The sequence below is a fragment of the Notolabrus celidotus genome, chromosome 19 (genome assembly GCF_009762535.1).
Source record: "Notolabrus celidotus isolate fNotCel1 chromosome 19, fNotCel1.pri, whole genome shotgun sequence".
Taxonomy (NCBI): Eukaryota; Metazoa; Chordata; class Actinopteri; order Labriformes; family Labridae; genus Notolabrus; species Notolabrus celidotus.
Window position 1 is genome coordinate 23,273,043 of NC_048290.1, and position 25,772 is coordinate 23,298,814.

The window sequence follows — 25,772 nt, forward strand, 5'->3', positions numbered from 1 at the left end:
GGACTACATGCATCTAGACAACACTTACAATGGTGTATAACAGATGCAGTAACTTCTACATGTGCAGCAGCAGTTACAGAAATCAAACAGTGCTGGTTATTCTTAATCTAGACACTAGAGGAACACAGCAGGATGGTACAACAAAATGTAACCTCTAAGGTTAGACTTTGAGAATGGAAAAGATAAGACTTAATATCTTATTTGCAGTCATTTCAACTCAAGAATACATTAGCATCACATATAGTTTTGTTCAAAAGTGATGATTCTGTAAAATCTGCGGTCTTTCTAACAATGCTTTAGGGCACAAGAGTGCATGTTTTACCACAAAAGAAGGCACACAACAAGAAAAACCTACAATTTAACTCAATTTAAAACAACATTCAAGACAATAAGTCAACAAAATGTACATAAATCTTCTCATTGAAACACTAACATTCAGAATATTACATAATATTTGCTTATATGTATTAAGACAAGATTTGACACCATAAATATAATTTACATTCACACCAAACCCAGACCTGACATGATATGTTCACATGACGAGGTAATGAGATGTCATAGAAGTAGTTCATACACAAACAGCTACTATTTATACTATTATTGCCAGAATAATCCCCACAGTTTTATACGTTCCCTCCTCTGATATAGCTCTGATAAACTTTGAGATAAAAAGAGCAAGAAAAAATATATAGAATTTGATAAAACTTGTCATTTTTGACAAACATTTGTTAATGAAAACACTCTAAAAAATAAACTTCAACAGATCAGGAAAGTTAATGCAGTGTATGGTAATAATACACACACAAGAACTTGTATCTGAATGTCCAGTCAAGCTGGTAATGATACATCAGGAACCTGATTTTTTTTGTAGTGTTTTCGTTTTATACAAATCATCATGCTTACATTCATAATAAAATCATATAGATTTAATGTCACTTTCAAGTAAGAAAATATAACCATGTTATATTTTAAATAATATGTTGTTTGGAGGTCCATGTAAAAGCCAGAAAACAACATTCATCATGATATGTTGAATTATTGATCACAGTTTACTGCAAAGTCTTAAGTATTTTGTTTTTGTCTGCACACCCACACAAAAATCACATTTACATAAAAATGTCAAATACTGAGATTTAGTTTTTGCAATGATCACTTTACAAATTGCATAATCATTTAATTATTCAAAATTGGATCTCAAACATAGAACACACATTTATTTCTAGTTCTATGTACATGCAAGCATGAGTGTTGTGATTATCTCTCATTCTCTTTTACAAGAAATATTATATTTCATAGCCAGTTTTGATGACAACTTTAAAACCATCAAGGTCAAAATGTTTCACTGCTGAAAGGTTAGCTCATACAGCAACTATGTTATACTTCTTTGTGACTCATAAGGACCTGTTTTGGTACTTTTATGAAGGCAAAGGTTTAAAATTTCCTGGCTTGAAACACATGTTTTTTAGTCTAATTGTTTAGAGATAATTTTTCTCCAAGTCGCAGCTTTTAACATACTCCTGAAATATGTTGTTTTTAAACTTTAACAGTTCACTTTAGTTTTTTTCTTAAACACAGTCTATTAAAATTGATGACACGACAGCACCCTTGATGTGAGGCCAAAATCTTTAGAGCTACCCCTGGTGATGGGCCATGGGCAAAACTATAAAAATAAAATACACGTCAAATACATTTCTCTAAAACACACTTTCTGTCATCGTTTTCAGTTCTTATGTTGATTGATGAGTAAGTTAATTTTTGGTAGAAGTTGACTATAGCCAGTTATTTGATGTCCACAAGAGGCATCGTGGCTTGATGATTGACAGCTCTTTTGAGAACTTCAGGCTGCTGTTATGTTCTTTACCAGAGTAGCAATGTAGAGCAAGAACAGTGAGGAAAATTGCAACTAACACCAACACAAAAGTCATTGAACTTTCCATAACCATGAGCGTCCCCCTCCAATTGACACGAGAATCTGTTCTGCTCTAAGCCTGTTCTGACCTGGGATCCCTGCTGTTTTATCGCTAAGATAAATATGTGCTTTGGTTAACAGAAGAGGCAAGACGTCTTTATCACAGCTCCACCAGCCAGATCGCTTCTGCGCATCCAGAATATTTCAGCACCCATCACTGCAGTGCTGTGTGGCTTCATTTTTTATTATGGGAGGGGTTGTAGTCGTGTCACCCATCTTTATAAAGTCAATGTTCAAAAATCTATAATTGTTGATATTTTTAATCAGGAAAAACAGTGTGTTGTTTCCAAATCGATAGCAAACTGCTCAACCAAGAAGGCTTCATAGTAAACCTATTAATCTTTGTGAAACAGACATCTTCAGAAATAAATTGTGGGATTTCTCTGCAGGCCGGCTGACTGGAGTAGATGGCAAGTGGTTAAGGGTCACAGCCATGTGTCCACACATGTTCTATAACCACTCTTTTCAGCTTCTTCTTTGGGTTCTTTGTACTCACAGTTGTCATGGTGAAAATATTGAGGAATATATTTCTGTAGTTTTTGTAGAGTAAATGCTTTCACTTCTTTAAACAAAGCAGAGCCTGGTCTTGCTAAATATGAACATGATGCGCTACAAAAGTCACAAAGGCTAATTTTTAGCAGCACCTTAAAACCTAATAAAAAGGTAAGCAAACAGAGCACCTGATAGATTTGAACTATTTCATAAAACAATTAGCATGTTGTCCTAAAGCTATACGTTTGCTTTTAGATGTTTTAACAAGAGCAAAAGTCTACAGCCATGCCAGCTCTCTGAGGCCTTATCTGTAAAAAGCAGTAGTTCAGCTGAATACTAATGCTAGCTTGGCAAAATGCTCTGGCAATGCTGACATGCTGAATTGATCAAGGTTAATGTTGTTCCTGTTTTCTATCTAAATTTAGTCATGCTAACATCATCACTTAAAGGTACAGTGTGTAGAAATGGGAATAATTAGCGATATGTAGAAGTCAGATTCTGGAACTAAACTCTCCCTCCTTACCCCTCTTGTTGGTGATGGTGGCCTTCAGGGACAAGAAGTTCCTGTGATGCACAGTAAGTATGATCCTCCATTTGTCAAGTTTTTACCATCAAAAATGCCAATCAATACAAGTTTGTTTGTGTACAACAACTTTCTTCTTCTCAGTCTTCCCATCAATGCATTTTGCGCAGCCATTCATTGAATAGAAAAGGCATATGCCGCTCGTTTATCTGTTCTGTACTAAAGATTATAGATAGCTGTGCAATGCTCGGTGTCTTAGTGGAAGGGCAGCTGGTATGATATAAAAAGCTAATTCTGGGGCGCTGGTGGCCAGGCTGTCAAAGCGCCCCACATACAGAGGCCATAGTCCTTATCGCAGAGGTCGTAGGTTTGATTCCAGGCTCGACCATTTACTGCATGTCCTCCCCCACCCTCTGCTCCCCACATTTCCTGTCTCTCTTCAGCTGTCCTGTCCATAAGCCCCCCCCCCCCCAAAAAAAGCTAAAAAGCTAATTCTAAATTACAAAAACAAAAGGATTTTTAGATTCAGTTGATTATACACTAATAGTAACATACTAACGAATAGTTGATTCAATTTCTACCTATTCTGTTCTGCTAAATGCTGCTAATTATCACACACTGCACCTTTATCTTTAAGTACTGATGAGGGTAATTTGAATTTTAAAGTTTTAAGATTATTCATCAAATCAACCCAAAATATCAAAGAATCATTGGGCTCTGACAAATAACTGTGCCAAATTTGTTCTAACCTAGATATGTTAAGATACAGGATTTTTTTTAAATCTCAGCTCATATCTTGTTGCATCAGTATTCAGGGGATCTGAGGTCAGTAAGATTATTTCTTCAGAAACCATGGAAATGTATCTTTTGACAAAAAATTTGAACTTGATTTAAAATCGTGAACTAAACTGATATTGCTAATGACTAAAACAATGCTTCAACTTTTCAATTCAAAAGGTTCTTACTTGTAGAAAAGAAGAAATATTTTGTTTGTAACTTGTTTGTTTTGTGAAGATTCACATCATGTTATCTGGTTTAAAAATATGTATTAAATATATATTTACCTGGATGTGTGTTGGACTTAAAGAGATCCATTCTGAAGTACTTAGTCAATTAACTTTATATTTTAGTGAGTGATTGAAAACAACCAAACATAAAGCATGTTAACACTTTTGTATTGCTTAATCATCAGTACTACCATAATTGGAGCACACTCCAAATAGAGGAGCTCTCTTCCACAACATTAGTAGTTTGGATATATTGGACACAGCACAGCTATAACTACATCACACACTGTACACCGAAACAGGGACATCTTCTACTGTCCGCTTTTCTAGCTTACGATTTTTTAGAAAACTTCAGAAATTTGACTCAATGTGACACAACTGTTTTAGATTACGAATCAGCCCTTGATATTTCTTTCTCTCTGTCTTTTATTCTTTCTTTTCTTTTCCATGGTGTGCCGCGAACAGTGACCATACAAAATGTTGCATGACATCATTTCTTCCATTAGTTTGAGAAGCTGTGTATGCACGTAAGCATGGGTGTTGAAAACATTTAACAAAACTAAAGGACAATCAGAACACAGTTTTTTGGTTAATGTTTGCTTTTCATTGCCCGTCCTTTCATATAAAGGCAGAGATCTTCACTTCATTCCTCTGCGTAGCATTTGATTTGCTGCAATGAGCATTACGCTGATGATGAATGCAATAGCGAAGGCACAAATCAGGCTTTTACGCACACACGTGTGTTTCTCCTGTTGTGTTGGGCTCGCTGTGAAGAGATTATAACAACATTAGGCACAACTGAGTGGGTAAACAGAAATGTCTCACAGTGTGCTAAATCAGATCAATAAATAACTTACTGTCAATGTCTACGTGACACTCTGGGCTGTTCAGGTGGCTCTCCTCTGTCATGATGATGTTCTCGATGTCTTTCATGGTGAGGTGGTCTCGGAAAGTATCGTAAAGCAGTCTCTTAAGCTCATCTACAGTCAGCTTCTGCATGTCGCACTGAGAAGACAGATAAAGTACATCCTTAATGTCCCTCAGTGGTCAAATAAGCTACAGGTCAGCAATAAAAGAGGAAGTGTGAGGGTAGCTCCTGGCTCAAAATGCACATTTTAGTATGCTATTGCTTTAAATGAGCATACATTTTTATGAACTAATCAATGTGATGATACAATTTAATGCAAAGAATGAGGATACTGCTGATGTACTGTAATTACCAGAGCAGCGTGAGGGACATTTTAAAATGAACCCTCTTCTGTTTTTTGTTGTTTTTTTTCCACAAAAAATAGACCAAAAATGTAGGAGTGTTTTTAATCAAGGCTTCATCTCAGATTATCTATTTATCTGCAGAAATGGGCTTTCATAATCATATTATAAAAATGCTAGAAATTGAATTAAAAAAGGTGTAGTGTCATATACAGTATATTCACGCAGATTGCTTTTTAATACTCACAACAGATTAAAGGTAAGAGAATGGAATAATGACCATAGATAAAGGAGGTGAATTAAAAGAAGTAACTGGTGACAACATTTACCTTCCAAAACACTGAATCAAAGTCCGCTCCATGAAACTTGTCAGGCATCCCAGCAGAGGAGAGTTTAGGACCGAGCAACGTGACAAATTCATCAAAGCCAACTTGACCATCACCTGAAGAAACAAACAGATATGCAGAAATTGTTTGGTGTTGCTTCTTTTTGCATGAAATGTTGAGGAAGAGGTCCAGAGAAACATACCATCGATGTCCAGTCTTTGGATGATCACCTCCAGCTCCACTTCGTTGGGCATGTAGCCCAGTGAGCGCATGGCCATCCCCAATTCCTGCTTTGAGATGAAGCCATTACCATCTCGGTCAAACACTTTGAACGCCTCGCGGATCTCTGGTGGAAGAAGGAAGATCGACACATTTCTGTTAAGTGTAAAGTTAAGAGGACAGTGGCATACTATAACGTGTTTACTTAATTTTTTTCTTATAATTCTCATTGTGTTTAACAGCTGGCTTGCTCAGTTGAACTTGTTGGTTTAAATTAAGTCTCTGTAGCCTATATGAGTGTAGAGTTAGAGTGGTTGAATATAGTTTGATTCTGTTTTTTTAACAATGAATTCACACTGGCTCATAGCTTCAGTGGTATACTCTCTTTTTCTCAGATTTTAAAGCTTGAAGAAAACGAGGTATCTCTAATTTATCATTGTTTGGAGAATCATAATTGCAATAGTGATGGCGATTCATTATTTGTTACAGATAGTTCCCTGAACAAACAGGTTCTCATCAATAACCCTGAAAGATCATTAAAAGATCAGCCCAATGATATTTCATACCTCAGTCAATATTCTCCATGAAAACACCCACACTAACGATCATCTTACTTACAAGTACTGCCGTGTAGGAGAAGAAATATGTAATCCCCTCTACAATGGAGTCCCCTTATAGCCCCTAAACAAAGCCCCCCATTAGCCTAAATAAAGTGAACTTAAATAAAGTAAAAGTTGTTGCTTATTTTGAGCAAATCCCCATGCTTCTACAGATCTGCAAATCAGTTTAATGCATCTGCTCTATAGATAGAGCTGTAGAGGTAGTTAAGTTTCATACTGTAGCACCGCGGATGGAAAAAAAGAAAGACTATAGTTTAATTCTCCAGCACCATGGAGAGACAGTGGATGTATTGTAATGATTTAGCACTATGGAAACAGTCAAGTCTGTCTGTAGTTGAGTGTTTGAGAACTATGGTGAGAGACAGAAGCTGTAGTTTACAGCTTCAGCACCATGGAGAGAGAAAGAGGCTGTAGTTAACTGCTTCAGCGCGATAGGCAGAGACAGAGGCTGTAGATCACTGCTTCAGCACCATGGAAAGAGATATAAGCTGTAGTTTACTGCTTCAGCACCATGGAAAGAGATATAAGCTGTAGTTTACTGCTTCAGCACCATAGAGAGAGATATAAGCTGTAGTTTACTGCTTCAGCACCATAGAGAGAGATATAAGCTGTAGTTTACTGCTTCAGCACCATGGAGAGAGATAGAGGCTGTAGTTAACTGTGTCAGCACCAACGAGAGAGACACAGGCTGTAGTTAACTGCTTTGGCACCATTGAAAGAGACAGAAGCTGCAGTTTACTGCTTCAGCACCATGGAGAGAGATAGAGGCTTTAGTTTACTGCTTTAGCACCATGGAGAGAGATAGAGGCTGTAGTTAACTGCGTTAGCACCAACAAGAGAGACACAGGCTGTAGTTAATTGCTTTAACACCATTGAAAGAAACAGAAGCTTTAGTTTACTGCTTCAGCACCATGGAGAGAGATAGAGGTTTTAGTTTACGGCTTCAGCAACATGGAGAGAGATAGAGGTTTTAGTTTATTGCTTCAGCACCATGGGGAGAGATCTAGGTTGTAGTTCACTGTTTCAGCACCATAGAGAGATAGAGGTTGTAGTTTATTGCTTCAGCACCATGGAGAGAGACAGAGGCTGTAGTTGAAGGCTTTATCATCATGGAAAGACCTTCTCGCTGTATGCAAACCATTGGAGCGGTAACTGAGATTTTTTGTACTAGAGAGTTACAGACTGTCTTAATTTCTGTGCTTGAACATCACAAAGAAAGACATATGTATAATTTTTACCTATACTGAAGTAATTAAGTTAAGTTTTCTAAAACTTAACTTAATAAAAAATAAATCCTATTTTACAATATTTACAACTGAAATATTAATATGGGAAAACACCACAAAATAAATAGAAGAAGAGGAAAGGGCAGTTATGATTAAAAATAAAATACAGAGCACAAGCTATTTAGAGGTGAAATTAAAAATAAAATTAGACATTACTTACTTTGATACAACATGTTATGCAATGCGTTGTACAGTTATCTGTTCCATTCATATTTTCATGGTTAAATCAAAAGTTTTTAGCCTTTCACTCCTGAGAAGCCTATAAATTGAACAGCACGAGAGAAAGGGTAGATTTGAATGTTGAAGCACTTTGGAGATTAATGGCGATCATTTCAGAACAACAGAAAGAGACAGGGACACCCTTATTTATTGCTTCAGCACCATGGGAAAGGACTGCGGTAATTTATGCATTTATTTGTGTGAACATAAAACAGAGATAAATAAAATTAATGGGCTGCATTAGGTTAATAGAATGAATAAATTAAGTGTCCCCAAGTGTAAATACAGATTTCTATTTCTCAGTTCCAGCTTAAAGGTTTTATAGCTTTTTAATGATAAAATAGTCGTGAAGTGGTCGGGTCTGTCCCTTTAAGACTCCTCGTTTGTTGTAGATATAAATTAACAGACACCTTCAGGGCTAACACCTGTAACAGCCATTATACAAACTGCTGCGACAGAAGGCAGCGAGCAAGTTCATATGTTCATAATGAACAACAACTTTTTGTAAATAATCCATAAACATTGCCATTTGGCTCCTGTCCTCCTCCTGCATCACAGTATTCTGTTTGAAGTGCTAAAAAGAGCAGTTGCACATCAAAGGCACAGATGCACAGTGGTTTCTTTTTGATGTAGATCCTTGAATTTATACAAGAGTCCTCAATGGTTGCTCAGTAGTCATGTATGGTTAGAACAAGACTGGTAATTAAAACAACTGTAACCTGTAGGACATGAACGCAGACACAAACAAAGCTAGGCTTAAATTGAAGAGTTAGAAAAAACATGTTGGTTAGAAAAACAACTCTGTGTCAACATATTCCCACCTTTACTTTATCATTACTGCCAAATTAAGAGTCGGTAAGGAACATTATTTCAACTTCATCAAGCGTGTAATTATACTGAGTGCCTCCACAAATGACTCATAAACAAATTTAAATGCAAGAATGTGATTGAGAAAGCATCACCTGTAATTTGCATGCAGGCACAGGAGTGGACAAACCCTGACCATCCATCTTGTGCACATGAATGACTGACAGTTTACAAGTCAGGGCCCACAGAGGCAGTTTACAGCCTTGTGAGAAACAAGAGAAAATGCAGCAGAGAGGCTGTGATACGGCACATTTATCCTGGTCCTCCTAAACCGAGCGAGTGACACAGTCTGCTCCGAGCCTTGACATGTGAGACACAACATATTTGTCTAAATTACAGCAAGCAGTGCTGCTCCAGTTTTGTTATCTTCCTTCAGCTCCACCCTTGATTCAATGTCATGACCCACAGTGCCGGCGACAAATAATGAATTCACTGAGAGAGCCGGGAAGTGGCTGGACTACTGATTGTTTCACACTGTGAGGAGTGAATATTTAAGAAATGTACACATGCAACCCCGAGGGACACAACTTTGTTTCACCTCTCTGAACGACGTAGAATTCAGTAGGTGAATCTTCTGCTTCTTTGAGTTAAAGTTAGAATAAATTACTTTCTTGACGTACATGTTTGCTATTTGTTTGTGCACCATCATAATTCTTCACCATACTTTTAGAGTTGATCAATTATTTTTAAAAAGGACTTCTATTTACCCACATCTTGGGTAAGAAATTTTGACATTTTCATTTCCTATGGGCCCCTTAAGAAGTTAGTTTATACCTGCATATAGAATGCATAAAGGAGGAACATAATCTGCAGACCATGTGGTGCATTGCAGTGCAAAAACAGTGTTAGATATCTGTCCTTCATACAGTCTCAACAATACAAAAAATCCAAGCTTTAAACAAATGCTTTAAGACAAACATTTGCAAACATGACAACAGACCTGCCACCATTTTTTTTTAATGCTGCAGAAATGATTCAGCAGACTCAACTTTTGTTCCGGTGTGATTCCTTGATCAGAAAATCTACGGAACCTCGCACCGCCCCGGGGGTTCACCAGCTCGTTTATCTGAAGCCAGAACCAGGCCAAGGAACTCCCTGCACTGTACGCACACCATCTTTTTAATTAATCCAACAATTTCCCCTACAGCAGCAAAATAATCAAGGTCTGTGACTGAACTTTTTAGAGTTCATCCTGCTGACAGGGGAAATTCAGGCCATTTACAAATACCAACTCATTTAGCAGTATTTAGCAACTCATTAAAGGGGACATATCACGCTTTTTTCATCAATATATATTGGTCTAAGAGGTCCCCAAAACATGTCTTTAAAGTTTATGCTCAAAAAAACACTTTGAAATCAGATTTTGGCATGCCTGAAAAGTCCTCTTCTTCATTCCTCATCAGAACACTCTGTTTTCCCTCTGACCACGCCCCCTCCGGAAGTGGATGTGCCTCGGCTCTCCAGCACGTTGATCTAATGTTTACATGTTGGCTGAATATACACGGCTGCTCAGAGATTGCGTTACTTCAACCCTCTGAATCTGATCCTGACGGAGAGGCGCCTGTAGCAGGACCTTTCTGAACCATTGGTCATAGATTTAGTGTTTCTTTTTGTTTTATTTATCAGTATGTAGACGTGTGTCTTGGTACACAGCTACGAACATCTAGATATGTGGCTATGCTAACTAGCGCTAGCACTTATCCATGATAAATACAAATCATCCACTAGATCTTCAAATCTGCAGACGTGGGGAGTAAAACCGACCTCTGCCAGAAAGGCAGCAGGACCTTTTATGAAGGATTGGTCACAGATTTAGTGTTTCTTGTTGTTTTATTTGTCAGTATGTCGACGTGTGTCTTGGTACACAGCTACAGCTACAGCTACAGCTACAGCTACAGCTACAGCTACAGCTACAGCTACAGCTACAGCTACAGCTACAGCTACAGCTACAGCTATGAACATATAGCTATGTGGCTATGCTAATTAGCGCTAGCACTTATCCATGACAAATAAAAATCATCCACTATATCTTCAAATCTGCAGACGTGGGGAGTAAAACCGACCTTTGTGTTTATTAAGACAGCCTACAACTAGCATGCCTCCCTCCTAAGCTCCTTGTTAGCACACATTTGTGCAGGTAATGAAAAACGGGGGAGGGATTCAGTATTATTTTATACAGTCTATGGGCTGAACAAACTCCGAGCTCTGACTCCGTGACAGACCGGATATTGTTGTTACGTAACAAAAACACGGAAGTCTGAAACGGCTCGTTTCAAACACATTTACAGAAAGGTGTAGAAATCAAAAAAGGGGCAGAATTGATTTTTTTCATTCTCGGGGGGTTTGTAGACATGCCAGGGACACATATTTCAGGTAAAGAACCATTAAAAAGTCAATTTTGCATGATATGTCACCTTTAATATTGGTGTTAGGTATCTTAGTGCTGGATCTGGTGTCAGTGACTGAGACGCAGTGGTCATAAAAGACGTCAGAGTGCATGTAGTCTTTGAGGTAATGGCATTGATGGTAATAGTGAGTCAAACACAATACGTCATCAGTGTTCACAGTCAAACCAAGGGTAATGAACAAACATGGTCACATGGGCGTGTCCACAATGACAAATCTGCTGTACATGATTGTTGGAGATGGATTGTCTTTGTGTATCTGTTAGAGCAATCACTGACATGGATATTCAATCATAAACTTATTATTATTATTATTATTATTATTATTATTATTATTATTATTATTATTATTATTATTATTATTATTATTATTATTATTGTGTGAATACAATGGGTATGGCCTGTAAGAGAATTTAAGCTTCTGTTGTTTAGTGAGAGTTTATATTTATTTGCAACATACTGTACTATCACCTAATTCAACTTAAAACAAACTTTTGAGAAAACCTGGTTAACAAAGCCCAGACTTTTGTAAATGTAGTATTGCTAAAACAACTTTTATTGTGTATTATTGCAGAAATTAAGTTGATTTGAATATAAAAGCAATATTCCGTCTGGTAAATTACATTGTAACATTGTAACATTGTAACATTTCATGAGCCACCTCATTACAATGCAAAAGAACAAGACATAAACATCAGAAACAAATTCAGTTTAGACAGAGGACACAAATTACTTGAAATCCAGTCTATAGTGTAAACAATAAACCTTTAACATGAGAAAAATATGTGATGTCAAGATTACATTAATAATTGTTATGATAACATATGGAGTATGATAATGTGAAGTTTTTCTCTTTGTAGAGATATACAAACAGACATAATCGTTACGTTGAGTTATGAAATATCCAAAGGCCCTAAGTAGATTTGCACATTTGGAACAAGAACAAAAAGCAAACATTCAGCAGTTACTGCAAGTTAATCAGATCCTCTCTTTCATGCTTGATTCTAGCTAACATTTGTTAAAGTAAGACTAAAGTAAAGCATGGATATTAAGGCCTGTGTCCACTAAAGGCATTTTTAGTGGCAGTACGCGCTTCTCACTGCATACTGTTGTTAGGTTATGTTAATTGTTCAACAGCATTTCCCCTTCCCAAGTGACTGTTCAGTCTTGCTCTGTATGTTTAATATTTGTTTTCAATGGGAAACAAACAAACAAATAAGACACAAAAATTGATGGAATTGTGTCACAACATCAGCTGCAGCTCTAGACTTGGACATCAATCCTGTTTTTAGAGCGCCCCCACTCATTGATCTTTCCTTGACCGTGAGTGTCTGCATCGAATCCACACTGTGTTCGGCTCTGCACTGGACCGAACTGAATAATCTTTGATTTTTTACTAATTTTGTTAAATGTATGTTGTCAATCCTTCCGCTCCACCTGCCAGATCACTTCTGCGCATACTTTGGTTCCACCAACAACGTTTCTATGTGTAGTCAACGATTTTAACTGAGAGCACTGTGAATGCAGCATCAAAGAAACAGCTTACACAGAGTGCTGATTGCTAAAAAACACTGAGATACGTTGGTTTTGTACAGAAAATAGAAACTGCAAGGACAAAACAAAGCTGTTAGTGGACACAGGCCCTTATACCAAGGACCACAACTGAAAGGTAAAATGTGCTTACTGTGTGAGAAAGCACTGCTTGTTTAAATAAATAAATAAATAATTCTTATTAATTGTGATAAATTCAGACGTATGGCTTATATTGAAATAACAATTAAAGTATGGTGTATGGTGCAGCTGTTACAATATATCAATCAATAATGCAGAACAAAGCAAATTGTGTAACCAGACAAGGTAATCAGTCTGTATTAGTTAACACAAGAAAGTTCCAGTGAAGAAAATGTTTCATGTACAGAACTGAACAACTCTGATATAAATCTTAAGGTACACTTGTTTATTGATGGTACAGACAAATGTGCATAGAGAGGTGAATGTTTATCTCCCTTTGTCTACATCAGTGAATAATGTTTTTTCATCTGTAAAAATATGCATTTTTACACACAGGTGACAGGCGCTACATCATGCTGAAAGGTATCTACTGAAGAAATATCTGTTTTTGTTGTTCTTTTTTATATAACAGCTCAAGATATTTTCGATATCAGTGTATCCTGCATTACATGTGTCATAGTGTCATGTCGCTTGAAGCAAAAAAGAGAGGGAAAGGAAATTACAACACAATGATGTTACATGAGTGAACATTTTGAGTTTGGTGAAACATGAGTGATATGACAAATTCATCAAATTCTGCCATGAAAGAAGAAAATGAAATATTGACTGACAATTTCACGGCAGGTTAGACCAACAGCTGCCAACAGAATCACGACACTGATTGTTTCCTGGAGAGCATACAGGCCGGTTGATGTTCATTTTCTCTGCAACTTTGGGCAGTTCGTTTGAGCTTATTTCACACATCACCTTCGTAAAACTGATGTTGATAGATGATAGAGATGTACTTTTAAGAGCCTGTTCTAGATGTGTCCCCCACATCAAAGAGACACAAAGATCTAAACCCTGGACTTAAAAGTACGCTGACCTTCCAAGTGAACAGAACATAAAGACAAACAGATCCTCCTGACCTTTATGACCGACCAACACACTGATTCATGCTGGTCAGTGCAGCTAAAAACGTCCATGAAAATGGTCCATGAAGGCTGATGCCAAGAAGCTCAGTGCTGCACGTTGGCAGAGTGTCAGTGCCACTGGCAGGGCTAAAAAGGCCATTCAGGCTCTCTGAACTGAATAATTGGGGAAATCCCAAATAATGGCTTGAAGCCGAGTGAAGAGACAAACACAGCACCCCAAGAAAGAAAACAGTGTTGTGCATCATCTTAACGTCCTAAAAATGCCCAAACTGAGCTCAAAAGACATTCTTAATAGAAGTGAGAATCAATTTCAGAGGAGATAATGGGCTTTATTCTACTTAGAAATAAAAAGGAAAAGTTTTACCATCTGAAATCTGTAACTGTGACTAAACTGAACTACATTGTATTCAGTGGTGCATGTAAGAGGATTGTGTCGAGATCCTCCCAAAACTCTTATTCATTGAGTCATAAAATTAATAGTTCATTACTGTCAGGAAAAGTGTTTGATGACACATTTGGAGTCCATTTCATGGGCTTTGGTGCTGAGACAGCGTCAAGTGACGTTATTCAATCCCCTTTCCACAGCCTCTAAAAAGTGAATGACTAAACAAATAACACCTTTAATGCCTCTTGGAGAACTTGCTTTGAACCAAGAGCATAAAAAACAGATATAAAAGCAGGCATAAACAACTATATACAATAGCACATAGTTTATATGTAACAGAGTAACCAGACACACTGACAATGATGTGATTACAGTCCAAATTTATATCACATAAAGCCCTGAAAATTTCATAATGAGCAGAGGTCAACCTTTGTCAGTTTCAGGTCCCTCTTTCTCAGCTGTAGCATGGAGGTGGCCACTATTAGCTTGCTGTTAGTCACCAATCTACCATAATGTTTGTGTGGCACATTTGAACATCTACATTTTAATTACAAAGTTGCAATACATATCTTCAGATTTGTAAAAACATTGAAAGTATTTGAAACAAGATTTTTGGTTAATCATGTTTTAGCCAAACTAAAGGCTTCTCTGGACTGCTACACTATGCTAGTTCTGCAAGTCTGCCAATCTGAAGCCAAAGTCCCCCTGAATCCCCCTCATTTGATATCGGGTTAGGTGTACATTTTAGAATGAAAATGTACAGAGCATTTGAAATAGTTGCTAATATTCCAGCAAGCTAACTCATGCCTATGTAGTCTCACTTGTTTTTTGAACATCAAGTGGTTGTGCTGGAAGATCAGAACCAGGTCCAGAGGGATGGCCAGGTGTGGCATAATCCCCTTGTCAACTGTTTGTGCTGTATTGCAACAAACAGCCAGCAGCTTTCTTTGTATTTCAGTGTGGCCCATCTCCTTTTATTGATACTTGAAATTGTGATACTGGACATATATCTTCTTTTTGGGTCTTAAAAGAATAACGATTGAAAATCTTTAAATCGTCACTCTGTCACATTTTTAAGTAAACAAACGTATACACCATAATATTACCTCCTTATTATAATTGTTGATTGTTAGCTAAAGGAGATGTCATTAGTGGATACAGGAAGATAAAATAATGCTCCTCATTCATGCCTCCCAAGCATAACTTAATGTCCCAGGTGAGCCACCCCAGTCAAAAATGTCTGCCCCAAATAACTGCTAATAAGGGGAACTTTAACTTGAAGTTCTGGGAAAACAGTGGCTTCCTTTTGAAAAAAGAAAACAAAGAAATCCACCATTATGCTAACTCTGAGAGAGACATTCAGAGATTGACCAGTTTACTGCAAAAATCCGTCTTCACCTTCAGTAATGATCCTGACTTTGCAGAGGAAACTGTAATAGAGTTAATACAGCAGGAGGTAGATGAAGAGGACTCATCACACCACAGGAACTGGAGAACAGCAGGCAGACTTCAATCTACAAGGACTATTGTTCCTGATACTATTAATCAATAATCTCATAACGAACACTGCATTATAAAAGCCCATATGTCAAAATCCAGTTATTCTTTATTTGCATCTGTTGTGATACTTCCTTCTGCCAATCATTTGTCCGACGGTTCAGTCAAATTAAGAAAATGAGGACCAATGTACAAAAGGGGGAGACCAAGGTCTCAGATCTCTAAATTCTCTTAGTAGGTCTGCACCAAACAGGATCTTTTGTCTCCGTTTAACATTCAGCCAGTTTCTGAGATAAAAGGGATGTAAATGAAGCAGTCACACTTTTTCATCTGTCCTAAATGAGCTACAGTCTTACGGCAATGCAGTATGACTTCAGTTAAAAAAGTCCCCAAATTTGAAATTCTTTACTTAAAAAAGGTGCTGCATGATGATCAAATGACAACTTGAGTTTTCATATCTAAGGGCTGGTTATTAATGCAGTGATTGAAAATTGGTGAGAGGATAAAAGTACTCATGGGAGATAAATTAGGCTCTTTTCATTTAATAACAGCCCCTCCCAGTTGGTTTCATCAATAACTGAATGATGTATGATAACACAGACAACATCATTCTTTCAGATAATTACAGGGGGTGCATCCTGTTAATTACATCCACATATTACAGAAAATGAAAAATGACTATGTACTGGGCTTGATTAAGGCATTTTCAACAAAGTTTTTTCAACACAAAATTTAAAAACTGACAAATGCACAGGTGAAATTAAAAAAGGAGGATGTGGAAACACATCTTTGTTAGTGAGCGACTGTTTGGACCACTGTTATCTTGACCCATAATACAACATATATTTGTATCTGATTATAAAAAACTAATCCAGTCATCCATTGGTTTATAAGCTAAATGATTGCATTCACCATATTGGAATAGATGCATCAAGTGAACTCTCAGTCTAGGTATAATAAGACAAAGAGGTTGAGTTCAAGTGGGCTTTTCGCTTCCCGGCAAACAAGTACATCCCGGTGTCCAGTTAGTCAAATTAGCCACACCCCTAATGATGTAAATGTATGTATAACTCTTCATTTACCCCTATTGCACCTATTCGGATCAAAATGGGTTTTTGTACCAGGGGGGTGACTGTCCAACAATGAGTCTAGTTTGGCTCAAGGTTTCCACTTGCTGAGGGGAGGATTTTCCTCGTCACTGTTGCCATGCTCCTGCTCCTGTTGCCAAAAAGTAGTCTCTCTTTAAATAGTTTCACAATGAGTACCATCTAGATCTCCCCTTTGAATAAAGGGCTGAGATAACTTTTATAATTGATTTGGGGCTATGTGAATACAGATTTAATTACTTTCTTTGATTTGCTGTGTATATGTCACGTACAATTTATACAACATCTGCAATGTCATCAGATCATCAACCTTCTTTTTTTGTAACTGTTTGTAACTGCATCATTTCCTGTCTCCAGCCTGTCTTAAACTATGCAAATATGCACGCTGATGCAACATCACCTGATACAGAACACAGTTTTCTCCTTGAGAACAGCCATATAACATTATGCAAACATTAAATATAAATCATCCTTCTTTACAGGTCATACACATTTATTTACTCTTTACCTCCCTTTGCCTCCACAAATTTACAGCATCTCCATATTATTACATTTACATAAACAAACACAAACACACACACATAGTCACCAGAGAGGGAGCAGAGATGTGGTGCACAGGCCCTGCAGCTAAAGAAACTCCTGCTGTCAAGAAGTACTTAGAAATACTCCCACATTACCTGGAGCTATTGGCAGGTGGTTTAAATTATGGGACGTTAATGTTTTGGGGGAAATCGTGACAAAATATAATAAAATAAGCGCTTGATTTTGCAGTTGTGGTTCTACATGACCAAATTAGATGAGTTAAAAGAAAGGAGATATTTGACAACAGCTGTTCTCTTTGGTTTTGATATGTTATTCCTTCTGTTTGTTTTTATCTGATGAGGCCTCATTTCCTGATTTCATGTTTCTATGTTAAAAATTCAAACCAGCAAACAGGCTTATTAATACCCTATTTTTGGCTGCAGAAGCATCTTTCAACTGATGTTTCTATGGTTTTGGATTATGTCCATCTGTCCTACAATGACAAAGAGGCATCCCTGAGTCTGGTTCAGCCAAAAACATTGCTGCGAACCCTTCAATTCACTGGGCTGAAATTGAATCTTTGGGTCACTGACCTGCAGCTTTTGTCACCTCCCAGTGAAGGGTAAATGCAGGACGGATGTAATGTTTTTGTCCAAAGACATTTCAGATTTCATCAGTTAATATTTACTTTGCGTCTGAGTGTTTCCCAGCTCAGTGCGATGATGAAAATGATATATGGCTGTTGTGGACCATCAGACAAGGGGAGAGTAAGGACGCTGTCTCATAATTAACGTCTCGTAACAGCATGAGCGGATGGTGTTAGAAACTATGATTGTCTGGAAGGTTTTAACAGAACTGGCCGGGCATTTGTCTTTGAGCGTGGAGAAAAAACACATTTAAACAACAGACAATGAGATGGAGCTTTAAGAGCCATGTTTGTAGTTCATCTTTTTTGTCTTTTTGTTGTCCTTTAGAAAAAAAGCACACCAAAAGAAAATCAAAAAGAGCATCTCCAGCTCCACCCTGACAATAATTACTCTTTAAGTGTAAATCGTATAGATCTAATGCGGCTCTGGTACAGTATTAGGCACTAATATACAATGTTGCAGCAAAAAACCCCACTCTGTTTGAGGGCACAAAAGACGTCAGCTTTGCATACAAAGTGGAAGACGCTCCTCACTCCACTACAATACCCGACGTCTGGGGGATTCTCCTGCTGGCTGTGATCTATAAATACTGTTCACATCCTCTGTCAGCGAGGCACTGAGGAGTGATACGAGCTCCAAGAGACCTCCAAGAGTGTAACTGCCGGGGAGTCACAACTGCTCAGCCATAAAACGAGCCGTGTCTTATCTGGGTTCGACACATGTGTGCTTAAAGTGTGTGACACTTTACTGCAAGGTATGGTGTGTTCTAGTGCCGTCTCATATAAGACATCAGCCAAAGTAAACACATTGTCTTTAAGTATTCAAGTATTGTCCAAACATATCTCAACACTGAACCAATTTAAAGAACAGTCTGTAAATATGCATTATTAATGACTGTACATTACTTTATTTAAATTTAAGACAGTAATTATCTCCAATGATGGACATTTTGTATGCATGTAAGTCACAGTGTCATCAGCGTATCAAGTTTTCCGAGCCCTATATGTAAAACAGGCTGAACTTGGCTCTGGACCTTGGTTTTTATATTATGCTCATTAAAACTGGGAAAGAGTTGGCACAGCATAATATCAGCATCCACTTTCACAAAATTATGCATAATGAGCGTTACTCTTTCACACTGGGTAAATACACACATAAATGCTAAATGGATGAGTTGAATACAAATAATATGGTGATTGCGGTTATTTCACTGAAGTAAATGGCCTAAAAAGCTTGTGTAGATATAATTTTAGATTTAAATATTGTTTTTTTCCCCTCCATTAAGAGATATAACAGATAGAAGATTGTATAATTATATGTCAAAGTAATCAGGTTTAGGATAAGGATGAAAATCTCACTAATACAGTGTATGCTGTTTTAGAAGCAGGTATGGTCTAGAAACACATCAGGGTTTAAGACAACTGCCTGACACAAGGGCAAAGAAAAGGGCAGGAAGCCTCGGCACTGACCCTGCACACCTCGACAACCATCTGTTCGAAAAACACTCCCCGGAAACTGCAGATCCATTAAAAGCTGTGAGCACTTCATCAGCCTCCTAAAGCTCAGCCAACACACTCATCTCACTATTCAGGGCAAGTGTCTGTAATCCTGACTATTGACGCTACTACTTATTTATTTGCTTAAAGTGATGTAGTAGCCAATGTCTGATTACTTATGGTGAATATAATTAAATAGCAGATATGATTTGGACCAGATTAATGTCAGATCAAAGCTCACAGAGGTGTGGAGTTGGCAGGATTTGAAAGATTTGCAGATAATCTCTGTACAGAGGCTGGGACACATTATTTAGGTAATTATGCAGTCTTAATAGGTTGATGAATAAATGCATTTAAAATAAAATCTGCATAGTTATTTATCATCATAATGGTTAAATCGGTGAGATCTCTACAAGTAATTTGTCAAATAAAAATGTATTCAAATCAATCAATTGGTGTTTAATTGTGCAGCATGAGTCCTTTTTTAAAATTATAATTATGGAGAAGTGTTTCCTCATTATTCTGTATCCTACAGTCAATTTGTCTTACTTAATCTCTTGAATGATGCTATAAGTTTCTACATTTTGGATAAAAAACATTTGAGGATATTAACTCAACCTTAGAGGCGACAGTGTCTTAACTTCTGTTTAGTTAGATGAATACTGCTAAAGTAGTGTCAAACTAAAGTGCAAGGTTTTTTTTATCCATACTGTTTTTGCATAGACTATTGTATTGAACTCATAGACTGTATAAAACATGGACATAGTCTCAGTAATATCACCCACGGTTCTAAAGAGTTTTGAAGCCCGTCGTTGGTAGTTGCTTGGGAATGCTGACTTAACCCACAATCTCGCAAGGAGGTGGAGCTGAGGCAGGCTTTAAGCATCCCGGCAAACTGCTTACATGAGCTTACCTGTCAGTCAACTCAGCTGTGTCACTAATTATACACATTTATGTATAACACCTAGGGTTTATATATGTTTAATGGATGGGATATACAAAAATCATTCCTGTTCAGTTTGCACCAATTAAGAAATGACCAAAAACATTTTTTTGGACTGGCCTGATAACTGTTTTTTTTATTTTTGCTGCTAAATCTGACATTTGAACATAAGACTTATTGGGGATTACTTGGCTTTTGCAGCCAGCCTCAAGTGAACACTTGAGGAACTGCAGTTGTTTGTTCTTATTGCTTTTCATTTGCAAACACTTGAGGTTCCAGCTCTGTTTAACTGAGGTCTTTGCTTGAACTTAAAAGTGCCTGATGATTTTGTTGACTGCGTCAGAAAACTTTTTTAAAGTTCCCTTTAAATTGTCTTCTCTGGTTTTAAAATTTGAGGTCAGGATTTTCAAATGAAGCTCTATCAAAAGTAAACTCAGAAAGACTATCTTCTCAGTCCTAGTTCAATTGTTCATAAAGTCTGCACACACTCTCCTCACTCATACTCACTCATATCTTCCTGAAATCATCAGCTGTTCTCTTCACCAGGTCACATCAATCCAACAGCACTGCATCACACTCTCACTGTTAGCAGTTGTCATGTTGCTGCTGTTTTTCAGCAATGTTTATTTCCCATTACCAACAAGTCAACTCTGAGTTACTTACAGATTCATCATCAGCCGACACCTCTACCACAACTGTCTGGACTCCATGGGGGGATATATCCTGCTGCTGCTCAGAACCGACGCCCTTCAATCTCCGAATCTCCCCATAGAGTCCAGGCTCCAGAGACTTTCTGGCAACTCTTAATTACCACATCTTTTTCTATGAGTACAACATATTTCTATTTACCTCAGATACTTGTGTGTCCTAGCTGCAATGGGAATTTAATGTCCTCTCTAATTTAACTCACTGTAATTATAACCAGCTTTATATTCAAGTCTCAAGTTTTAGATTCAGTATGCAACACCTCTGACTCTTAAAGGTATCAAGAGCATTACACTTAGTGTAACTTTCTGCTGGTTGATCAGAACAATAATCATCCTTCATAATCTCACATAAAGCTAAAAACCAAACTTTTATCTGTTTATTGAGGGCAGTGTGTGTCGTGCACTGTGCCTCTGCACAGGATGCAAGGTCTTCTTGTCCTTGTGTGTTGTGTTTATCAGTGGGCACTCTGTTTGTCAGCATGTGTCTGTAACAATGTCATCAAGAAAATCTCCTTTTGATCACAGGTTCAGTGACATTAATACTAACTTTTTCTGTAGTGTGAAGGTCTCTTACCAAAATAAAGAAAAATGTCTCAATTGTATCTTTCTTTGGGGAAATATGTTTGAAAAGCATGGCAACAAATAAACTAAAACTAGAGCAACCAGAAGAAGTGTACTTCTGGGTATGGCTGAGAATTATTCTCTCAAACCCGGTTAGAACTTTGAGTATCAAATTTATCCAGATAATGAAATGAATGAAATGTATCTTTTTCTTCAATTCATAAAGGATTGTACCAGCCTGACCCAGACACACACTTTAAAGATTACCAAATTGGGATTACCAATGCCGAAATGAGACTACATTTGAAATACTTTGTCCACAGGGAACGCCCAAATTCACACAAACCTTGAGCCCCTCATCATCCGTATTGGTGCCAATTGTTGAATTATTTTACGAGGACAATCCTTGTTTTTTTTAACGTTATAGTCCACTTAAAACAATTGAAATAGATTTTAGGGATATGTTGTTTGATGTACTTTAACATTTTATGACATTTTGTTCCTGAAATCCAACCTGAATCCAGCTCTCTGCTGGGACCAGGATTATCCTGATTTTTCACATTGAAGTTATTCCAATCCTACTCAAAACTTTTGAACAACACAAACTTGAGGTTCCATCTGGATAAAAACCAAGACTGGATTATCTACACTAATTTCCTAGTTCGTCTTTTCCTCAGAATGATCCGTTCACAAAATTTGAGTCAATCCAGTTGCTTTAATTCCATTTGATGTCTTTTGAAGAACTACCCCCTTGATTTAAAATCTAATGGCTGTGATGGATATTCATGTACTTCAGTGGTGACTGAATAAACAACATTAAAATGACAGAATTCTGCACAAGCATTTTCTCACCATGGCTTATTTTAGGAGGTTTTATAAGTCAAACAAAGACATGCTATCAAATTTCTTCACAGTGTTAGTCATAAAGTAATCTCCCAGTTTAAAACATATCTCAGGATGTTTCAGAGTTAAACGAAGAAGTATACATTTTCCTAGCTGAATAGAGATGAAGCCTGGTATATTTAGTACTCTTGATGTGTTTGTCATCTGTTTCTAAAATGATGTCAGATGAACCTGGGTGCAAATAAACAAACAATGCCAGGAAAAAAACTAATTCCAGAACTTTGATTAGGGAGAGTAATTATATGAGTTGAGCAATTAGAGAACTTCTGCCCTTCAGTAATTAAAGATTTCTGGGTATGACAAAATATTTATAGACTGATTTCATCCCTCTGTGGAAAATAGAGCAGTTTTCTTTCATTCAGTCTTTCACAGACCTAAAATACCCCACAATGTGTGCAGAGCTGCAGCCCTTTAAAGGGTTTCCTGATTCAAACCTTCAGCCAGGCTGATGTTAATCTGAAACTCTCTCATCTCCTCAAACAGCAGGTGCTCACTGACGCTCTTTATCTGCTGGAGGAGTTGCTCAGTGACAAAAGGTAGGCTTCTGTTTACCGTGAGCACTGCTAAGGTGTGAGTCCGTGTAAATGCAGCGGTGAATTATGTGCTGGCTGAGTCTCCCTGGGTAAATACATTCACGCTTGAATGCTCTGTCTTGCAATGTTCTGAATATTTAATAGGCCTCAATTAGAAAGCTGCACTTTGGAAAGACCTCTTCAGCACCTCAACAACATTTTTACTTGTATTCTGATTCTTTCAGCAAACATTTAAATTGGAGTTATGTCTTCATTTGGTTGATAGTAGATTTTCAATGTCAAATGCTTGACTCAAAGCCAAGGCAGGCAGCCACTTGTGTGCCCGGACGCCCTCCGCACAGGAGAAAGGGGAAATGGAATTCCCTTCACATAAAAGACTTCCTGGTATCAAATCTGATCAGTTATCTCTTTATTGTAGTCTGCCTGGCCTCGCTCCAAATCACTGCCAGCTGTGCTCTCTCATTCTGGCGACCATTTGAACCAAACAAAGCCTCACTTATGTGCGGTTACTGTAGCTGAAACATGCTCAAATTAATTTTTTTTCTTTTCAACAGCACAGGTACAGGCCCAATTTTAGTGATTAAAAAATGAATTCAACTGCAAGAGAAAGAGATTAGAGTGTAATGCACGACTCAGAAATGAATCAATCTCACATCTTATTAATGGATTTTACCTGAGATAGATTTTCTAGATATGATATTGTAATCTGCATTCTAATTGGTATAAATCTGCCATTTATTACAGTCTTTTCTCCATTTCAGACTCAACTCATCTCAATGACTCTTTGACTCAAGCATAAAATTATAGTTGTTGGAATCAATTAAGAATCACAGGTGACATGGATGGACTCACAAGTTAATGTGTTTTTTAAGGGGAGAACTAAGGATATTCTATGTGCAAAATGAGGTTAAAACCCATGAAAATACTAACGTGTGGTGTTCAATTTTAAATTTAAGCACAAAAGGTAACAGAGAATTGTCTTAATTTATGTATTTGTGCCAAAATCCTGAAGCAAAACCCTGCAAGGTGACAACAAATAAGGAAGGAGAAACAGGCCAGCATACCAATTTTTAGTGTGTCTCAGATTTCAAGAAGCACCTGAAACCTAACCATAAAACCTCTTCTTGTGAACCTTTTTTTTTACAGGCAGACACAGCTCAGTGCAGAGATAGATATGAAGATGAGGTTAAGAAGCCCATCCAGACTAGAGCTCTCCAGGGTCCTGGACTAGTTTACCAAGTGAACGTTCATTTACATGTCACAGCTCTTAACCTCACAGTAAGTAATTCAATCCAAAAATAAAAGATGTGAGACTCACCCTCCACCTCATCTTCAGGCAGGTTAACAGGGGTCCGGTAGGAGAGGACATCTGGAATAGTGCAAAGTCCCTTGTACATGAACCTGGTGGTCACAGCACGCACTGGCATTTCTGCGAGGGAAGACCAACAACTGTGTCGCGATCTTCATATAGCCTGGCTCTCCGGAGTTTTTGAGACAGACCCTTTGCTAAACTGCCTTTGAAATTTTAACCTCAAAGAAAAAGAAAAGGGAAGAAAAAACCCCACCGCGAAGTTTATGTCTCGTTGAGATATTTTCGAAATTTTGAGTAAAATCAGCAAGACAGGGGAAAAGATACAGCGTGGGAATCTCCTTTCTGGTAGCAGCTTACAGGTAGGAAGGTACGAAGCACATAGAAAATGCCATTTCACTTAAACTACCTATCAAACTTTTTCCTGCATAGCCTGACAGACAAAGCTCTGGGCTAACTGGAATGATCCATAATAACGAAAATAATCACTGAAATACCGATCAGCTCATTTAAACCTCCAAACAATGAGAGAGATCAACATGCATCCTTTTGTCAAACTACAGCTCCTGTGATTCGGCAAATTAATCAAATAAATACAAAGGTGGTAAATTCAAAAAAACGCACTCAATCGCGAATTTCGCAGCTGATTTTAAGCTTCTTGTTCCTCCAAACTGTCTATTCCCAGCATTGCCTCACTTTTCTTCCTCGTTTCGGCATCCTCTTTAGAAAGAAAACACGATCGATGATAGTACAGGATTGAACAGCAGCAGTGACGAGCTGGTCCTGTCCAGTAAACCGAGTACAAACAAAATCTTGTAACATTTCTTTTTGTTCCTGGAGAGCAGCTTCAAGGGATTCCTGGGTGACCCCCTCCTCCTCCTCTGATACAGACACGCTGTATGAGCAGTGATCCTCTCTCTCCAGCTGTCTGCTCTGCTCTCATTTGGGCAGCACACACACGCGCGCGCGCACACACACACACACACACACACGCGCGCGCGCGCGCGCGCGCGCGTAGATGTACACTTACACACATACAATGCTGCCTCTTCCTAGTCCATTGAACGTTTCCAAACTGTCCGCCTGTAATGGGATTAGCTGCATTTTCAGCACTCAACCAAGCCGATTGGTAAATGTCACCACAACACCAGTCAAACTGAATTCAGGCTTACATGTTCAGAAAAAGTTAGCATTATGGCAACAGGTGCCCAGTTGGCAATGTTCTGTTCTAAAAACATTATGTTAATGTTACAGAGAATGTTACTGACATGTTTTCAGCGGGAAGTTTGCTTTGTGTTCAGAGAATGTTTAGTCACATTCTCTAAAAACATGAATACAATGTTTGGTAAACATTCAGAAAATGTTAAGTGACA

At 37.8% G+C, this 25,772-nt stretch overlaps 1 protein-coding gene across 1 annotated transcript; it reads right to left on the bottom strand.

The window, feature by feature from the left end:
* Positions 1-4,125: 4,125 nt before the first annotated feature.
* cabp7b (calcium binding protein 7b) lies at positions 4,126-25,347 on the bottom strand. The gene is made up of 6 exons (XM_034709941.1): positions 25,096-25,347; positions 24,409-24,620; positions 5,732-5,875; positions 5,533-5,645; positions 4,852-4,999; positions 4,126-4,760 (listed from the first exon to the last, which is right to left on the bottom strand). Exons 2-6 carry the CDS (start codon positions 24,515-24,517, stop codon positions 4,633-4,635), a joined length of 642 nt encoding a protein of 213 aa, XP_034565832.1. The 5' UTR covers positions 24,518-24,620; positions 25,096-25,347; the 3' UTR covers positions 4,126-4,632.
* Between the last annotated feature and the right edge of the window lie 425 nt (positions 25,348-25,772).

Excerpts from the sequence above, each read along its gene's own strand:
- cabp7b (XM_034709941.1), bottom strand. The coding sequence starts at position 24,517 with ATGCCAGTGCGTGCTGTGACCACCAGGTTCATGTACAAGGGACTTTGC. Across the intron at positions 5,876-24,408 it reads GCCTGAAGATGAGGTGGAGG|AGATCCGCGAGGCGTTCAAA; the intron begins GTGAGTCTCACA and ends TTCTTCCACCAG. Across the intron at positions 4,761-4,851 it reads GTGTCACGTAGACATTGACA|CGAGCCCAACACAACAGGAG; the intron begins GTAAGTTATTTA and ends ATCTCTTCACAG.